The sequence below is a fragment of the Ammospiza nelsoni genome, chromosome 2 (assembly GCF_027579445.1).
Source record: "Ammospiza nelsoni isolate bAmmNel1 chromosome 2, bAmmNel1.pri, whole genome shotgun sequence".
Lineage (NCBI taxonomy): Eukaryota > Metazoa > Chordata > Aves > Passeriformes > Passerellidae > Ammospiza > Ammospiza nelsoni.
In genome coordinates, this window is record NC_080634.1 from 14,889,322 (window position 1) to 14,909,344 (window position 20,023).

Below are 20,023 nucleotides of genomic sequence, written 5' to 3' on the forward strand. Positions count from 1 at the left end.
TGGTAAATCACACCAGGGGATGGCCAGGAAAGTGGGAGCTGGGTTAGGCATCCATGCCATGCTCCTCTGCATGAGCAAGGGTGGCTGGTTGGCACACAAACGCACTACCACAACAGGACTCCTCCAGGAATGTATTTATTTACATTAAAACACTGTTATACAAACTGAAAGTAAAAGAAAAGGAAAAAAAGGAAAAGACATCTCAGAGGGTAGCTGTGCCAAAGATGGCACTTCCCACTTCCTGCCCTGTCTCACTGCTGCCTTCCTTCTGCTCCAGTCCAATGCCGGTGCCGCAATCTCTGTAGGATCCCAGCTCTCTCTCAGGGTGAACACCCTTGAATTCTGTTTAAATGGCTTTCAGAACACTTGTTTTCTGCGTCCAAAGAAAACTCTTGCCCACACATTCTTTTCTTAATTTATTTATGTAACACAGTGTAGAAAGCTATCAATTCATAAGCAATGGCTCTGTACAATCATCCTGCAGAGGACCCCTGTTAACTTTTGGCCAGCAGGCACTTCGTCCCCCAGAAGTGCTCACAATTAACAGGGACTCTTTTTAATAATTTTTTTAAGATCAAAAAGATACATGGAAAAGAAAATAAAGTTTACCTTTCAATGCCTAAAGTGTGCACATAAAACAGGCACAACAAAACAAATGTGTATTTTCATGATTTCTACATCACTAATACAGCAGGAGCAACAATCCGTACAATAAAATGCAGTTGCAGAGAAAAAGAATTTCAATAATTCGTCTGAAATACTTTTAAAAAATGTTGGTTTACTTTAAAATGCATAGTGATCAGAAAAAAATGCTCAGCAAAGAGAAGCAGCTAAACCCCACAGACACAGAAAGCATCCCCCATCAATTCTTAAAGCATGTTTCAACTAGGACCTAATTTTTGTCACAAATCACAAGAATAATATACAACTGGCTAAGGAGCTACATGATAAATAATTGGGAAAGAGAATCTATCCATGCACTAGTTAAATACAGCTAACCTCTTTACAGTACACAAAAAACATTCATTAATAATGTAGTGTAAAGACTGAAATGTAAAGAGAAAGAGAGAGAAAATACATTACCGATTTTATTAATTCAAGTTCAGGCATCTACTTGTGTTACAGCACAGCTGTCAAAAGGCGAGAATGAGTAAATAATAAAGCAGAGTGTTTTTCTTTCTTTCCACATTATAACTGAACACCAATGGGCAGTGAAGCAATTACTCTTCCATTCAACTCATGAGGCTGCTATGATGTCCTAGTTCTGCATCTGTTCAAAGAACTTGTATGTGGGATTTTCGTAGCCATTCTGCTGCATCTTGGAAAGGTGGCGCTCCTCTGGTGTCACTGCAGCATCAACCTGCCAGGAGAGGGGACAACCAGGGTCACAATCCTGCTCAATTCACAGCATACCCTGTGTCTTTTAATTTTCTATTAAGTTGTAGTTTGTTGTTGTTGATTTTTTAAAATTTATACATACTAACAAAGAACTGTTATTCCTATCCTCATATCTTTGCCTGAGAGCCCCTTAATTTCAAAATTATAGTAATTCAGAGGGAGTAGGTTTACATTTTCCTTTCTGTCTTCCTTAGCAGAAACCTGTCTTTCAAACCAAGACATCCTGCAATAATGGTATGTCTACATTTAACATCTGGGGTTTGGCCTAACAAGGCTCCTGTTTTTTCCATTATTACTAAATTCACTCAAAGCAGAGTCTCTCGTGGCACAGCTGTTGGCAGCAGATATCCAGATATCTACCAGCTTGGTGGATTAATACTAAAATCTGCTTCAATTTTTTACAAAATGGGTTGAAAGCTGTCACATCAAAAGCTGAAGTTGAGATTCCTGTTTGCTGTTTTCTGCCTCTTGGTCCAAAATTCTGCACAGGTTGCTATCTGTACAAATCACCCCACACTGTTGGTGATCTCCTGACCAAGTCTCTTTGGAAAGTTTCAAACCATATGGATAACCAGTGTGGACTCAAGGATGCACAAGCATAGGCTTAAGACAAAGGTTTACACAAATAATTCTTAAGACCCTTTGTAATCCCAGAGAGTGGAATAAATCATGTTTGTCTCCAGCAAGAACAAAGCAAGGTTCATTTGACTCAAGATTAAACCAGCATAAACTATGGACTCGATCAAGACTTCGGTTTCAATCAAAAATGTAAAATACCAATTCTAAAAAGGCAAAAATAAACAAGTATCTCAAGTGCTTACTAACACAAGTACTGTCTGCAAACCAGACACTCACACAGCAAACTAAATAGGAAGGAAAAGTTACATGAACTTCTTCCAGTTCTCATAATGAAGCCTTTCTAGTTACAGAGATCTTATCTTAAAGCCATTAAATAGAGAAAATATTTTAAATTACTGTAACTTGACCACAAACCTCCTAGGCAGACTGAGACAAAGATTTTCATCTTGAAAGTTCTATATAAGAGTCTTACATACTATTTGTTTCTCAAAATGATGAGTTTCAGATTAGTCATAAATCCAAAGCAGTTTGTGGCAACAAAAAATCTTGTTTAGAGAAAAGAGAACAACAAAATCCTCAAGGGAAAATCCTTGCAGTGCACAGCACAAGCTATGGGAGGGCCAGTCTCAAACATTACAGCTAAATAAAAAAACTGGTGTATGATTCCCCAACATAAAACCAGATTTTTCCTCTTGTGCAGTATCTTCTCATTGGCTGCTGTCAAATTTCTTATAAAATGAACTTTCACATTATCAAGTGATTGGTCTGGAATAGTTGCAGAAGAAAGTTTTGTGGTTTGACACCCACTTTAACATGGTTTACATTGTGCTTGCATTTACTAAATAAAGCAAATTGATTCCACACTGCTGGATGTAACAATGCCAACATAGCCAAAACCACAGCTTCTTCCTTCATAAATGAATATTTATACAGCAGTGTGTTGACTGTGCTGCACAGGTAACACCAGTTGTGCTTGGAAGTCTTTTCTTACCTCCACAACCCCATGATGAATAGATGTGTACTGCTTCTTCTTCAGCATCACCAAAGTAATGACAATCACTGTTGCTATGACAACACCTCCCACCATTAGTCCAATGACAGCACCTTTATTTGAGCCCACATCTTCAGCAAAGAACACCTACAAAAGAAATATAAAGGAAGATGGCTAATAAAAAGCTCACTGAACATTTGACTAACCTGCCAAGCTGCCACAGCAGTATAAAGGCTGTTGAAGCATCAGTAATTAAATGGCACTGCATGTCTTGGGAATTACTGCAACCTGGATTGCTGTGCCACAAAGCTCTGAAAGCTGGGGAGGAGCAATGTGGGACATGTATGGCCCGTGGTGCAGCAGTGCTGTGCTAAAGGGGACTCAGCTCCATGTTCATCTTCACACAGGTCTCAGACAGTAGCTCCCTTTTTTCCTTGAGTAAGCAAGTCAAGCTGATTGCACAGTGATAGGCTTGAGTGGAGTAACCCAGGAGCAGACACATTTCTTTATTTTCAGAATGCTTATCATGAGTGTGGTCATACATTTACATCTGTGTGGCCTGTCTGGACTATGATGCATTTTTTCTATGAAAGAGTCATGAAGGACCTGTGAACTACAGTGAAACCTGCACACACCCAGCTGGGAGAGAATTCTCACACCAAAGGAGGTGAGCCAACAAAAGCTATCACTGATTTAAGTGACCACAAAGGAGTGCTTCAAGATATTGCAGGGTAAAAAGAATAAGCTGTATCTGCATGATGTACTTCTGTGAGACCTAGGAGGTTATAGCTGTGTGAAAACCAGAGAAAATTCACTTGAATTTTATGCACTGATAAGGCAAAACAGAGGACAGCAAGATGCTTTACTATGCATATAAAAAATCTGGCTTTTATAAGCAGGAGCAGGTATGAAAAATGGGTGATTGCCTTCATTGCCTTGTTCCATATTCAAAGAATACACAGGATTACTTCACATCTGAGCATACATTACAATTCTTTTGTCTGCATGCCAATAGCAGGTAATTTATTATTATTATTTCTATTATTAATAATATTATTGTTGTTATTGTTTTAAAATATTATTGTTTAATAATATTGTTATTATTGTTATTATTATTTTAAACCAAAATGGGCAAAAAAAAAATGCAGAATAAATTACATTCACAGAATTGTATGACTATCTCAAGCTGACAAGTATTTAACAAAAAATGTAGAGGGAAGCAAGAAACCAGCTGAGAATTATACTGAGCTGTGTAACATTTGCACTCTTTAATAAACACAACCTTTGTCAGAAAGGTATTAAAGCATGCAGCATAAATATTTATGTTGTTCCTAGTCACAAGCAAGAAGCCTGTCATAGCAAAGTTAAAAATTTACAAGAAAGTACAAACAATAGTGTTGGCATGAACCAGTGCAAAGCAGTAATTTCGTCCATGAATTTTACCTGCCTAGGACTGAAATTCTGTTACTGTACTATTTCAGGAGCACTGAAAATGCCCCAGCTAATATATATGGGCAAGAGAGGAAGGCCTTAAGCACTCCAAGCCATGAAAATCAACCTAATGTACAGTTCAAACATGAACCTCCATAAAGGAGAAAATAAATGCAATTTCAACCCAATTCAGAGGTGTGCATGTAAAATACAATGTGCAGCTGAATTCAAAGGAATATTCTTAGGAGACTGTTTCAGGAAATTCTACCATGGCATAGAATGGATGCACAGATCCAAGTGTTTTCTGCTCCCTGCTTTTGAATTAATGCCAAATGTAGAGGGGCACTGGACAGGACATGGTGTGTGGCAGGGAAGCAAGGCCTGGTCAGCATCAGTCCAGTGTTTGCTCAGCAGTACCAGAATCCCTGCTCAGCCTCAACTGAAAAGATAACCTAGAAGACAGCTCACTAATTTTTTAACAGTGGTTGTACCTATCAGTAAAAAGTATGGCAAAAACCACTGTGAAAAGCTAGAAAGGTCCCATTTTAAGCATGACAGAGATTACCATGTGCAGGGACTGCAATGCCCATCAGCCACCATGCTATGGGGAGTTCCCAGCTAACCATATAACCAATTCTTTGGGGTGGTATCAAACCACTTCCACACTAAAGGGTACTGCTGAAAACTACGACAACCAGTAACTACTGTGCCCAGCACATGTTCCTGCAAATCCCTTCCCTCTACACCCTGCACAGGTTTGCTCTGTTGGCATGTTTAACCCATCTGAGCTAAGCACATCAGACTTTCCCAAATTAGTGCTAATGCATTTCGGATTAACTCATCAAATTGGCAATTCTCAGTTCCTGGCATCAAAGAGATGGCAGAATATCCTTTCACAGAGTGACTGTCTAGTTCAAATGCAAATTTGAGTCCCATGTTAATTTTGGTTTTCAGCACTACTTAGCTTTAAAAATATATTAAGGAAAAGAAGCTTTTAAGTATAATATCAGGATATTAAAAGCTATGGAACTGAAACCTCATCACATAATATACCCTTACAAAGAAGAAACTGAACAGGTTTATATTCAACATTGCTGTCTGGGTTCTTCATTGCTTATTAAGCAACCAAAAAAAGCTTTTAGAAGATGCTTTTCTTACCTACAGTGCTTTTGGTTGTCATTCTTATGCTCACAAGAAGCACAGTTCAAATGGGGAACAATATTTTGCTCCTACCTGCCTTTCCTCTGTTAATAATAATTTCATATACCTTAAGGAACAAAACACACAGATACAAGCCAAACACAAACTAAAATTAAGGCCAGTGGGGAATCTTCTTTCATCCCAAGCAGCCATTCCTATGAAAGGTTATGCTCCATGCACACACCACTGCCATCTGTTTCGATGGGAAAGGACTATACTCCTGAAATGGTGTCATTCTATTTCTTGCTGCACCGTGCTATGTGTCTCAAACTCTTTTTCTTTTTTTTAAACTCAGCATTTCCCATCCTCTGTATCCCTTGTATGATACAGAGAGACTATGAGACAGATGGGCTGTGGGACAAGTATTCTCCATATAAGCACATCCAGTGACATGGCAGTGTGTCACTGTCATATCTTCTGGAAAAATCTCTTCACCAGGATTTCTTCTCCCAGGAAGCTGTGAAGCCTCAGAGAAAAATGAAAGCAATGATTATCTGATTGCTTCTCCTGTGTTTTGCTGCTTTGTAATGTGGTTGGAGATTGTTTATCCAACAGGTGCTTGTTTGATTGGTTTCATGTGAATTGTTTTCACTTAATCACCAATCACCATCAGGTTGTGCTGGACTCTAAGGAGTGAGTCACGAGTTTTTAGTTAGTATCTTGTTAAGCCTTCTGTCTGTATCCTTTCTCTATTTAGTATAGCTTTAGTATAGTATTCTTTAATATAATATAGTAACATAAAATAATAAATTAGCCTTCTAAGAACATGGAGTCAGATTCATCAATTCCTCCTTCGTCCTGGGGACCCCAAAAATACCACAGTAGTGCAAGGACAGGAACTGTGGGACTTTCCTCTCACGTGAGGCTCAATGACTTTCCATCCTCTCTGCTGACATTGTTCCAGGTTTACTCTCATTGGAGTAAAACCAGAAAAATCATAATCTTTTCATGTGCTAACTTTCTGTTGTCCACATCAGTCGAGCAAAACATGGCCATAAGTGACTCAGTAGCTCAGGATTGAATCAGCATCTCAAAATGCAGGCATGGAAAGCACTGCCTGGTCACTCACCAGCTTTTGATGATGAACTTCGTATCCTGAGTCATGCCGGAACTCCGCATCCATCTTCACCTCAGAGATCTCTTCTGTCTTAACATTGGTCAACCCAGAACCTGCATTGCACCACAAAGACAATTCATTACATTCAGGATTCAGATTCAGGAAGATTCTGCTTAACCCCATTGCTGGAGAGCAGAAGGCAGCAGTGCCATTCACACGGAGGAGGTGTGATGCAATGTGAAAAGGAACAGGGAGGAAAGTGAGGTACATCTGGTGTTTCAGTCCCACTGAGGTGACACACAATGAGCTAGTGAAGTTTCTCCTCTGTTAAAGGATCCTTAGTCCTCAGCAGCTATATTAGTACAGGCATTAAAGGCTTCCAGCATGAAACATTGCAGGAACAAAGCTGTGAGGGACCAACAGAGGCCACCTGAATTGGCTCACAGGCTGCATACAGATCTGCTCTGACAGCCTCTTTAGCAATGTCAAGAAAATTTGTTGTTTGGGCCAAAATCCTCCTCCTCCCTCAGCTCAGGCTGCTGTGAGGAAAAAACAAAATACTCATGGTGTGAATAACAGAATGCCAGATATCTTATTTTCTTGCTTCCTGTGAGTCTGTACCTTTTCCACAAACATGCACAAGTTACTAAAATGTTTGTGGAGTTTCCAGAGTTTTCAGATTTTATACTGCTCAGAATTAATGACTGTTCTTGTCTTTTCTCTGAAAGATGATAACTGTCTCTCTGTTAGAAACATACAGAAAAGTAAGTGACTACACCTTGCAACATTTATTATCATACACAGTTTACAGTCCTGTTCTCTTAGGGGTGTGAAGGGGAGGTGCTGCACTCGTCTAGCTGGAAAGAAGGGCAAAATTTCCTCCTGGAAAATAGCCTTAGGAGAATGAGAGGTGAATCCTGTATATGTCTATGACTCCTGAAGAGCTGGCTCTGGCTTAGAGAGACTGTATGGATATTCATAGAGCTGATTGTTTTCCTTCTCAGTACCAATGTACCCGACATTTGTATTTCCTGGAGATAAAACACTGCAGAAGAATGGTGTTTATAAGATGTAATTTCCTCCCTCTTCTGAATACGGTAAGAACAAACCAGTTCCTATTCCTTGTTTATTTCAGCATTTTCTCACTCCCAACTCCTCTCTCCAAGGCTAAATTCTTAGAATCTTGCACTGAACTTCAGTTTTGATTAAGACGAAGAACCTCTTAAAATTCTCTGACTGCTGACTGCTCCTGTGCTCCATTGTCTTGCTGGACTCTCAACAATAATTCCTTAAGAACTCCATGTGCCAGTGAGCTCCACAGCCTAAAATAGCACTCAATCCAATAATTTTTGTTATTGCCTTCGAATGTGCAATTTCTTTTTTCATTAAGTGGCGGTTTATTTTTGAATTATGAACCAGCAAGAATAGATCTTCCTTCTCTGGACTGTACAGATAACCCACTCTAAATTTCTGATCTTTATTTTCATAGGAAAACATGCAAAGGAGAGAACAAGAATCATCCTCATGCTATAAAGAATTTATGGTTATTTTTTTGAAGAGTCTGACTGCCCCATAAATTCTACCTTACTTTTTTTTTTTAAGGAATCAAGCACTTCAACCCCTCAAATCTATTAAGTTCCTGACTTTTGATGCTACATAACAGTACTGACACAAATATAATATGACATTTATGGGAGACCATTTTAAAATGCAAGAACTGTAAAGTACCTAAGGAATTACAGTCTGAAAACAAGCAATGATATTCCATCAAAGAAATGCAGGAGGAAGTGGAGCTGCAGGAAATAAAGCCCACATGGTACCTGAAAACAGGTTTAACTTTCTATCCTTGAAGTAGCTGTGGCTAGTTTTCCAAATTAAGAGCACAATTTATTCTCTTTTGTGCATCATCTCAAAGTACCCCCTACACCTGCATCAATGGGAAATGAGGAAAAGTAGGTTGGAGACTGAAATGTTACAGTTTATGGCTTGAATATTTTTACAAAGGACTACTGCCTATCTTAGCAAAACCATATAACAAAAACTGCACCAAAGAGTTCTGACTGAGGCCCTGGGCTGTAAATTGCTTTGGGGTAAGAGAAAGTGACACTGTTCTCAGGTTTGGTTTGGGAAGAATACTTTCACAGGAAGATTAAGCCCAGCACCTTCAGGGGTGGAGGCTACAGCCCCAGGCTTTTCTGCTGACAGGCTTGTGCAGACCCCTACACCAAAGGGAGGATGAGGAGGGGTTTCCTGTGTATGGTGAAAAAGCCTCTGCTCTGAGGCAGTGAACACCCACCCTCCACTGGGCAGAGTGGCCCACACTTCTTCCGTATTGGAAGTTCAACTATGACTTCCATTTATGGGGCCTCTCTCCCCTGGAAAGCCACATCCATGAGACATTCCCATGGGACACAGCTGAGGGGGTGTCATGGCCCATCAAAGGCCCCCAAAGGGGTCCCCAGACCCTGCACCAGAGCAATGCACAGGATCCTGCATGATGCAACAGATCCACAGTCCTACAAGTGTCAAATGGCCCCCCCAGGGAGGTACCTGTGTGTTCCCACCTGCCCAAAAGTACACTAATTCACTGGATTCTATCCTTTTTGGCAGGGGACCCTCACCAGCAGGAAGACCAGATGGAGGGAAACAAGGAGACATCACTGGGACCCATGGAGGGGTGATCTGCCTCTACTTAATCTGTCTCTGCCATTCTCCCTGTCCTCCCTCCCCCCATGCCCCATTTCTACTTCCTTCTCTCTTTTCCCACTCTTTCTCTTTGCCTCTCTTACTATTAAATAAAAGATATAATTTTTTTTTGTATCAACATCTAACCCCTTTTGGTTTTAATTGCATTTTGGGGATTATTCAAACATCCAGGTTGGTTCCACTTTATTCGGAGAGTTTGCTCTTTGCTCCTCTGTGATTAGAGCAGATCACAACAAAGGAGAACAAGGAAGATCAACCTGTCAACCCCTCATGCCTTTTTGGTTTTAGGATTAAAAGGGAAGGGAGAAAATTACAGTAGTGGAGTACCAGTGCAGCAGCTGGGGGGAAAGGGCTTTCCCAGGACTTGTTTTACTGTCCTTGGCTGCAGAGCTGAAGAGGTGGCTGCTCCCAGCTGCTCCCCACTGTCCATGGCCACACTCACTGCCCTTGCAGATACCCTGGCAAAAGCACCACATGGAAATTCCACCAAGGCAAAGGCCTGAGGAACTGTACAACCTGACTGCTGCAGCTGGCAAATCCCCTGAAGCCATAAAGATTGATTAAAACATATCCACACACATATAAGATAAATCAGTGAAGAATCTGCTTGTCTTTTGTTGAGGGAAGTCCTACCTCCCAAACTCTTAGAGGTCACTGGAAGATTTAGGAATCACATGGGAAACAGGGATTCTGCTTGGAGTGAATCTGGATTTCCAAAAAGCTTTTGAGAAGGTCCCTGATCAAAGCTCTGGCAGAAGCTAAGAGCCAAGGATTAGAAGGGAAAGTCCTACATTACTTTCTATAACTAAGAGAAAGGAAATGAAGTGCAAATACACATCTGTTTTTACAATGGAGGAATATTACCAGTGGGTCCCAAAAGGATCTGTGCTGTGCTGTTTGCAAAGTGATCTGGATAGGAGAGTGAATAGGGAAATGACAAAGTTTACTGACAAAAAATTCAAGGAAAAAAGAGGATAGTCAAAGTAAAATCAGGCGCAAAGAACTGCAGAAGGATCTTACAAATTCCAAGAGCACAATAAAAGGGAAATTATATTTAGTGTTGATATAATGCAAAGTGGTGCTTGTGGGGCTACACAGCCCTAACTACACATATAAAGACTCTAATTTAGCTTTGTTCCACCTGGGACAGAGACCTTGCAGTCACCGAGGGTAACTCTGTGGCACTTGGTTCAGTAGCAGTCAAAAAGGCAAAGAGAAAGGTAGGAGCAATTTAGAGAAAATAGAAAAAATTGTTACACCACTGTATATAGGATGCATCCTCATGTTAAATCTGTCTATTTGCTCTGGTCCCATTACCTCACACAAAGGCAGAAGAATTAAAAAGATATAATGCAGGGAGACACAGATGATCACAGGTATGGAATGGCTTTTGTACCTGAAGGACTGAAATTGTGAGTCTTCAGACTAGAGGAGGCAAATGAGGTGAAACACAACAGAATGTGAGACTGTGAATGACAAGGGGAAAGTCTACAGGAAATGGTCATTCATTATTTCTCCTAAGAAATACAGGACACTAACATGGCTATGATACAGCAGATTGAAAATTAACACAAGAAAAATGTGTGTGTGTGTATATATATATATATAAATTCAGTAAAATGCAAAATTGGACTCACTGGCACAAAACGTGAGGATATTCAAAATACAAATGAACAAATGCAAAGAAGAAAAGTTCCTTCAGAGTCATTAAACACAATGGTGAAAATACAGTTTTCAGTCCTGGAAGCTATCAAATGCTAGCTTGATAGGCCAAATGCTCAATGGATGTGCTGGGGTATAAGGCAGAGGTGAAATCTGTACATACTCTGTTTGTACCACTGCTAGAGGTAGGAAAATGGACATGAGCACTTCTGCTTTTGACAATTCCAATCAAACAGCAGCATGGGAGCCATGCTTTCAGCACAGAGCAGGTTAAACAATGGGGTTTTGCTGTGGGATTAGGCAGAAATCTTTTTGTTTGGGCCAAGTGACCAAGGGCCCACAAAAATGCCATGGAATGTGAACACAAGGTAGGATCTGATATTAGGAATTTAATGATGTTAAGACTTACTGAAACTTGTTTTTGGCAATTTGCAGCAGGAAAAGGACAGAAACGGAGAAATCTCTTTTTTTAAGCTGTTGTACTAACAAACCCGATAGCAAATTTTTCCTTCCCTCTACTTCCTTCCTTCTACCTCCCTTACAAATAAGGAAAAAGACTTCAACTAGGTTAAACTGCTCATCTTCTGCAAATAACTGATTATCTAGTAAGGAGAAGTATGACATTGCACTGGAATCAATTAAATACCTGGTATGAGATAAAAATATACATGGGGTTACACACACTTTTGCACAATGATAGAATTGGGAATTTTTGTTGAAGAGATTCTAATACCAGTTCATTCACTTTGCTGTCCTAGTGACCACACATTTAGACTGGCAAGCTAAAATCAAAGATATACTTTTCAAGGGTGGTAACTGCAGCAGGAAAAACTTCAGGGTCTTTCTAAAACTTTGATCAGAGGTGAGATGCAAGCAGACAAGGGATTCCTAACACCTCTTCACTCTTGCACTGAAGACAAGCACACAAAGAACAGTTCTCTCTCTGACAAGAACTTTAATCCTGATCTTGGACAAAATTATGTTTTTTCCATTACCAATTCTAAAACACACAACCCAAACACAAAAGCCAATATACAACATGAAAAGTGAGAGCAACAGCCTCATTGCAAATTCACAAATAATGATCAATGCTACCAGTTTTCTTTTGAATTACATACCACCTTTAGGGAGCTGCAATCCTAATCACTTCAATTTAAAAATGTTTCAATACAGCTGAAAAATACATTAACTCACAGCTCCTTAAAAAAACTGACAAAATTCTTTTGTTATAAAAACCATGGGCTTTTTTAAAAGCTTCTAGTGAAATGCAACAAAATGAGCTAACTATGATGAGCTTTTTATTGATATTGCTTTTAATTAAATGCTTTTATATGAACATGTGTATACATGCATGTGTGAACGCATACATTTCCAAACATCAAAAAATTGAGAGTATGAAACCCCCAAGTTTTCCTTGCCCAAATGGGAAAAAAATCATATGGGGTGAAAAACTACTCATATGAAATAAAAACCAAGTAGCTGCTTTGGGGAACACTCGATACTAACACTGATGAGCTTCTGTGTTTGTGTAAATATATTTATGCTTTCAGAAGTCTAAAAAAAGAGGTTACAGTGAATGCCACCAAGGATAATTAGATGCACATTACCTATCAAACTGCTTGCAATTACTTTGTCTACTGGTTACATGAACAGCTACAAAGGTTTTGTGATATTGTTCTGCACAGATAGAAGAGTGCTAGCTGTGCCTGAGGTTACATCCAGAGTTAAAAATTAAATCTGCAAGTGAAGCACTGTTGAAACAACTAGACCTGGGTGTTCTCAACACAGAGAAAATCAAAGCAGCAGTTTGAGTGACTGCAGTACCGACTGCATTCAGGAAAACATTCAGCTCCATGTCCATGAACTGTGCTTCAGTCATGGCAAGAACAAGAAAACAGTTGTTGAATCAAAGCCTGTTACACATGTGGCAAACAGCTTTATCTGGGTTAATCTGCACCAAAGATAAAAAGGGTGGAAGGGAAGGAATGCAGTCTCGGAACAAACCCCTGGAGCAGAGAGCTGCCTGTTGTAATTAGAAGTTCAACTATTGCTTCCATATGACTGTTTGCAAACTCATTTTGATGAGTTTTCATATTGTAAACTCATAAAGATGAAAATGAAAACTATATACCCTTTTTTGTAAGGTTAACTCAAATATCTTTGAGGGATATGCACTTTTAAGACTGCATGGAGATAAAACTTTCTGGTCTCTCCTAAGATGTCAGTGAACTGCTGGTTGATAATGGGGCTCTCAAATTGAAAAAAACAGAAAATAAGTGCAATAAAAGTGTTAACTTTTTTACAAAAGAATCTTATTGGAATGAAGTATAAAATAATTATTTCTCAGAATGCATGTGTGTAGAAATGAATAATCAAAACAAGTAAAATCTGGTTTGATAATCTTTCTGGCATGTCAATCCAGATGCTGTGCCTGTGCACCTAAAATTGCATTCACAGTTAGCAACAATCTCATAAAACAAACCATAACAATCTAAGGGAAAAAAACCCCACTATTTTTACTTTGTTTAAAGCAATTGTATTGAACTACCATCACAAAAACAGGAAAAAAAAAATGTTGGCAGTTTCTGACACGAAAATCATAAATAACTAAGCTGCTCTATGCCCTCACCTCATACAGACTGCAGCATAAAACCATCAAGTCCAAACTGTAATACATGGAAAAAAGTAACACACTTAATAGCAAAAATCCTTGCATTGTGAACTATGGGCATCCTGTAAGTGATGTACTTACATGTGAGTGTACAATTACAACTGTAACTGTGTAACAGATGAAAATATTATCTGCCCTGAACAGAGCATTTGTTGTTTATCACCTTGAATTACAGAAAATATGCTAATACTAAGCAACGTCCCTTCTGATGGCACATTTTCTAATCTTCACTCAATTTGCACCAATCAGAGCTGCTGAATTAATGTAAGTAAAAGGAGCTTGCTCATGAGCATCTAGAGATGCTTTTATATGTATTTTTATGTGTATATAAATATTTCTATATGTACATGTGCACACACACACAAAGGAAAAATTACTAATAAACAGATACCCAAAATTCAGTTGCAAGAAATTAAGTGCTCATCATGAAAAAGTGACTGCTGGAGCACAGGAGAGAAGGAAACACTACTGAATAAGTTGTTACAGTGAGGTTATCAAGAAAAGAGGTACTTATTCCATCTGAAGTTCTTCATATGGAAGTTCTCAGGCTGGACTGGAGCCTTCTAACATCTAACATCTCCTTCTATAAATCAATTTATAAATAGCAAGAAATATGTAATAAATATGTTATAAAATATATATATATTAAATATATATATATATTAAAAAATAGTGCATTGATGACTACTTAGTATATCTAGATAGTTTTCTTCCCTTTGACGTTTGACCATCTCATTTACTTCCTTTTTTAGGAAGAAGATGATGAGAAACAGCCTTAGGCATAATTTTTATGTTTGTTTGCCCATTTGTGAATTAGGAAGGGGAACAACAGTATGCTAATGCAGTAGAGTCCTTGTTCAATGCCCATGTGAATTACACAGATGTTTTATCCATACTAGAAAATGGGATTCATCCAGATAATATCATTTTCCTAGGACTGATGTAGATCAGATTCCAATTCAAGCTTTAATTGTAGACAATCAAGGTGGAGCACAACAGAGGTGGGGTTTAGACAACTGGCAAAAATTTCAACAAATGCTTTAAACTTGGTCCTTACTCATAAACTTTTCTCCCCTATGAACTGAACAACTCCTGACTTTTTCTGGCTTGACTTGCAGACTTCATCTTTTGAAAGAGAATGATGTAGTGAAGGAAAAGGACCCCAGGTATCACAAATACTGCTACCATCTAAATACTTGTTTGACCAGATGGTTGTAGAGGTCCCCTTTCAACCCAGTATATTTTGTGAGTCTGTGACTCTGTTCTGTACTGTGACCAAACTATCTCTCTTGTAAGAAAGTGACAAAGATGATCTGCATGATTTTCATCTGCCTGTAAGAAAAACATACTGATCATTATAAGAATGATGTGTGAGCAAGAAGTAAGTAAAATGGAAAAGAGAAAAAAGGGCACGTGAATAATAGATTTTAATATTATAAGAAAACCGCAAGACTGAAATTGCATTACAAAACTTGGATTAACCATATGCACGTTTCATCTGTGATATTTCTACTGCTCCTGGGGAAGAAGGTAGATAATGCAATACTGAAGGGATTTTTTCCTGATCCCGGGATTTTTGGCATTGTAGCTCTGTACCAGTTACCAGGATCTCTTTCATGGACTGAATTAAGTCTCTAAACATAAGTAAAGATGTCAGACTCCTGAAACAGTGCTAGAAGCACACTACCTTCTGACACATATCCCAGTTGCTGCAACATATGAGCTTATTTTAGCTCCCACTGTAGCAATTTGTGTAGTTGCTAAACATGGGTGAGTTAAGATTTAAAAACAATTAGGAAGATGATGTCCACAATGCTATCTAATGAACATTTGGTTGACAAGATAAAGGGGAAAAGGATACAGATCAATCAGTTTAATATGACCTGAGGAAGAAAACACAATTATGATGTGACACTGAAATAATCCGGACCCTAAAATATATTCTCACTACGTCAAAGAGTCAGAGTAGCCTCTTCTGAAATAAAAGACTGTTTCCTCTCAATGGCTTTAATAGTTTCAGATAATTCTGAACAAAAACCAGGGGAAAATAACCCCAAAAGCAAAAAAAAAGTATGAAAAGCTAAAATGATTTTTTCCTTTTGGAAACTGGAATTGTCCCATTTCAATTTTTCCAAACATTTGCAGCCTGACTCAACCTAGTGATCTGTGATTGTTCTGAAATCAATACAAAGACAGAGGTACCTACAGAGTAGAAACAATCACCCTGCTCTGTCCTAGAATGGAATTAATAGTTGTGTCCTCAGGAATCCTCAGGGAATCCAGAGGGATAATACCAATTTTTAGGTATCCGGAGGTAAGTAAGATAAGCACCACAGCAAAAAATATCAGTGCCCCCTGCAGTTCTGAAACTGTACACATTAATTCTTCATTAGCCCTGCTCACTCTACATAAAGGATTTGACATTTCTATCATATGTTTCCAAAGTAGTGTCTGTACAGGGTACCAAGTTTACCATGTCCTGCACCTGCCAAAGTGTTATTTCTGGAAAGGATGAGACCTTTGATACAAACCAATTCTGGATCTGGGACACAGTCCTGCTGCAAGCACACATCCCAAGCACCCTCAATACGGACAACACTCATATGGGATTTATTGTGAGGGAATGATGCTTCCATCATTCAGGGAACAGAATTACATTTTGTGAGCAGGGTACAACAAAGCAAAGGTAAATCATTTCAGCACCAGCAGACCATATGCATGCCAGAAAAAAACACAGGTGAGGTAAAAGCCATGCAAGTCATATACCTGGTCGTGTGGTGAGTCCTCTGTCTGCAGCTGGGCGGGCATCAACGGGCTCAACTAGGCACGTGCAGAAAAGAAACAAAAAAGCAAACAAAAATAAACAAAATCCCCAGAAATCACAAAGTCAAGGGCTCTTCTGTTGGGACAGTGCAGGAGAGACATACTGCATTAATAGTTACCAAAGCATCAACTAGAAAATATCCGCCTTCAGTTAATCCTGAAAGTAAAAGGAAGGGATGGGTAAGACTTCACAAGGAAAGCTTCAGCCTTGAGGCAGCATCATTTTTACATCATATTACTGCTTCAAGTCAGAAACCAGTAAGACTAAATAATTTCTGTCAATAGAACAAAACCATAGTCATTACATGCAAACTTTTCCCCATTGTCTGATCAGAACTGGCAGCCGGAATGGACATGATGAATTCTTCCTGCAGCTGCTCTTTATCAATATTGACTTAAAAGCCTCCTGAATCCCTCATTTTCCCTTTCCATAGGGATTCTTTACAGCACTATCTATAATGTTAAAAAAAAATAAAGTGGATTTTGAAAATACAATCAATATTCCTGTACGTTCTGATTTGTGAACAGCATATTTATCTTCCAGTTTTTGGAAGGGAAAGGAAAAAGAAACACAAATTTCTGTCCAAATGTATGTCATATGCAATTCTACAAAACTCTTTTATTAGCCTACTAAGGTTTTATCAGCTGAAATCTAAGTTGAACTAGCTCACTTGCACTAACAGAAAAACAGCATTTGCAAAACTTAGAGCTATTTGAGTCACTGCCAACTGCCTCAGTAAGTTCAAACATACTGGAAATGTTTATTAAAAGATTCAGATTTTTTTTGGTTGCTTCTCTCTTCTGTTACAATTGTGTTGCTTTCCTTATCTACTCAGTCTTTGACAGTGTCAAAAGAACCTAAATTCAGAAATGAAGTGTTACATTGTTCCTTAGAATTCAGAATTTTGCACATATATTCTTATTCATTTGAATGTTTGCATTCAGCTATGAGCCTTTATCAGCAGTAAGTGAGATGCAGTAACACAGGAAATCTGACAGACCCACAGTTTTCAATCAAGAACTGCTCATCAGAAAATCACACAAGTCTGATGATACTGTTGATATGAGCAATGGAACTGCCCATCTTCTCAGGACGCCTGTGTCACTGGCTTAGTGCTCCTGTGGGTAGGACAAACAACCATGCTTGTCAGTGAGAGCCCAAGTGGCTCCCATGTCCTTTGCCCATGAGATGACTGCATGAGCTCCTGCCTCTGAATAAAACCCAGTAACTCAGCTTCACACTAGCTGCAAACTAAAGGCACATCAGCACATCTGGCTCACTTGTGTCTCCAGAAAGGCAGACTTTCACAGACCTTGCAAGTCTGGTGCTGCAGAGGCACCTTCCTTCACAGCAGTTCAGAGAGGCACTAGCACAGCATTGTTTTCCTTACAAGGCACTTCCTGTGGGAAGGACTCCATAGCATAGCAGGGGAGACTCCCCTCCCACAATGAACTGAAGAAAGATTCTTTTTAGAAGTGATAAAGTGACTGAGAATCCTAGGTTTTGTCTCTTTGCATTGTCAGTGGGAAGGAAAGAGGGGATGGGGGGAGGAAAGTGTTCTAAAGGTTTATTTTAGTTCTTACCATTCCTTTACTGGTTTTAATAAAGTTTTCTTTATACCTTTTGAAGTTTTAAGCCTGTCTTGCCCTAAATTCTCTTCTCCTAAAGCTTATCTCAACCCCACAAGCTTTATTTTACCTGATTTTTTTTCTCCTCCTCTGCTCAGTTATAGCAGAGGAAGATGAGTAAATGATTTTTGTGAGTGCACTGGTGTTTGGCCTGTGGTCAAACCACTACACCTCACCAGACCACATCACCACAACAGCTAATGAAGAGGGGAAAGATTTAAACCTACCACAGCATTTATCAATAATCAAAACTCAAATATGTATTGTATGTTATTATAATAAGTGCATTCATTTTGGAGCTCCAGAATTGTATTTCTCTTGAATACACTTCCATGTGCACAGAAGTAAGACTGAAAATGCATTGTCCAAATAGACTCATGAAACTAAACTGGTACATATTTATTTACACTGACTGCTCAGGCTTCATGGAGGCCACACATTCCCACCTTTATCTAATAGATCTCGGAAGAGCAAGAGAGAATGTGTTTACTTCTCTTTTCCAAATTAAAAGTACATCAAAAGCTGGTACAGACCAGCAGGAGAGGAGTGCTATGTGATGCTCACCTATCAAGAACATTGTTGAAGGGAGTAACTGAACACATCATAAGGATAACACAGTACATTTACAGGAATTTCACTTTAGAGAAATACTAGGTACAGACATTAAGGCTCCCTGTAACCTGCAAGCTAAAACACAAAGAGTAAACCACAAACCCCAGTTAGTCACTGGCAAAACGCCCAGAGGGCTTGGCAGTGTCAGAGCTTCACAGCTGTCGGGGGTTTGTTTGGGGACACCTCTGAAGATGCATTTTGCACTGCTGAAGTGCAGTTTCCTGACATTTTTCATGGTCCCTCTGTACAGTTCTCAGAAAGTGTTTTCTTTGTTAACCTAATTTGTGTTGCATGCTGGACCTCTATACAGTATATTATGTGCTGCTTCAGATCAACTCCTGTCAACATTTCCAGGGAAACTGCTTCAGGGGAAAACAAGTGAGAACAGGGGAAAATACTGAGTAATGTTAGACTTTCAAGGTCTATTTATTTTTAGACTGTTTTTCACTTACTAGTCAGTAAAAGCAATTCTAGGAAAATAAACTATTTGTATAAAACCTGTTCTTAAAAACATGCAGTTTACATTGGGAAAATTTCATACGGAGTTATGAAACCTTAAGATTACATGGCAAGATATTAATCCAATACATTGTTAATATCTGTGGGTGAAACCTGGGATTAGATCATGGCCATGGAAGGAAACAGGCATGGGAACTAATAATAACAAGAAATGTTAGGGGGAAGGGTTGTGGTACTTTAACTTCATCAGTTCATCAGAGGGAGAAAAAAAGGAGGAGAAAAGTATGTAAATTGTTATCAACTTTTTGCTACTTCCAAACCATTTTATAAGAAGACAGAAACATATTTTTGGAAGCAAGGTAGACAAAGCCTGAAGTAACACCACCATCAAAGAAGAAAACGGGCATGGAAAGTGAAGACAAACGGCACAGTCAGTCCTGGGGTTCTGGAACAACAACATGGGAGACAAACACAAAGGAAATAAACAAAGCTGTGAAATTCCTCTTTGATGCTATGGGCAAAGGTACAGAAATGGTGTCTAAAGAAAGAAGGTATTCTTAGCATGTTCACATTAAGAACATTGTGGGTTGGGTAGAGGACAGAGAATTATAAGGGGAAACAGGAAGGACTTGAAGAGGTTTAAGTCACCAAATGATTTCCACTTCTAACTGTGCATACTTGAAGAATTATAATGGTTGGCCTAACTGAACAGACTGTTGCAGTAAGTTCATGACAAGTGCACTATAACCCTGGTATAAAAAACCAAAACTAAACCCCAACAACTTGGAGGCATGAAAGAATAAGT

At 39.0% G+C, this 20,023-nt stretch overlaps 1 protein-coding gene across 5 annotated transcripts in view; it reads right to left on the minus strand.

Moving 5' to 3' along the window:
• Positions 1–119: 119 nt before the first annotated feature.
• APP (amyloid beta precursor protein) overlaps positions 120–20,023 on the minus strand; it is a 195,273-nt gene continuing 175,369 nt past the window's right edge. For 3 of the 5 annotated variants that reach the window (XM_059467030.1, XM_059467026.1, XM_059467029.1), the window contains 4 exons: positions 16,462–16,515; positions 6,669–6,769; positions 2,969–3,115; positions 120–1,360 (listed from right to left, as the gene is read on the minus strand). In XM_059467030.1, coding sequence (XP_059323013.1) covers positions 1,259–1,360; positions 2,969–3,115; positions 6,669–6,769; positions 16,462–16,515 — 404 coding nt within the window. In that variant the 3' untranslated portion in view covers positions 120–1,258. The remainder of the gene's footprint in view (positions 1,361–2,968; positions 3,116–6,668; positions 6,770–16,461; positions 16,516–20,023) is intronic. The other 2 variants (XM_059467031.1, XM_059467028.1) reach the window with 1 other exon arrangement.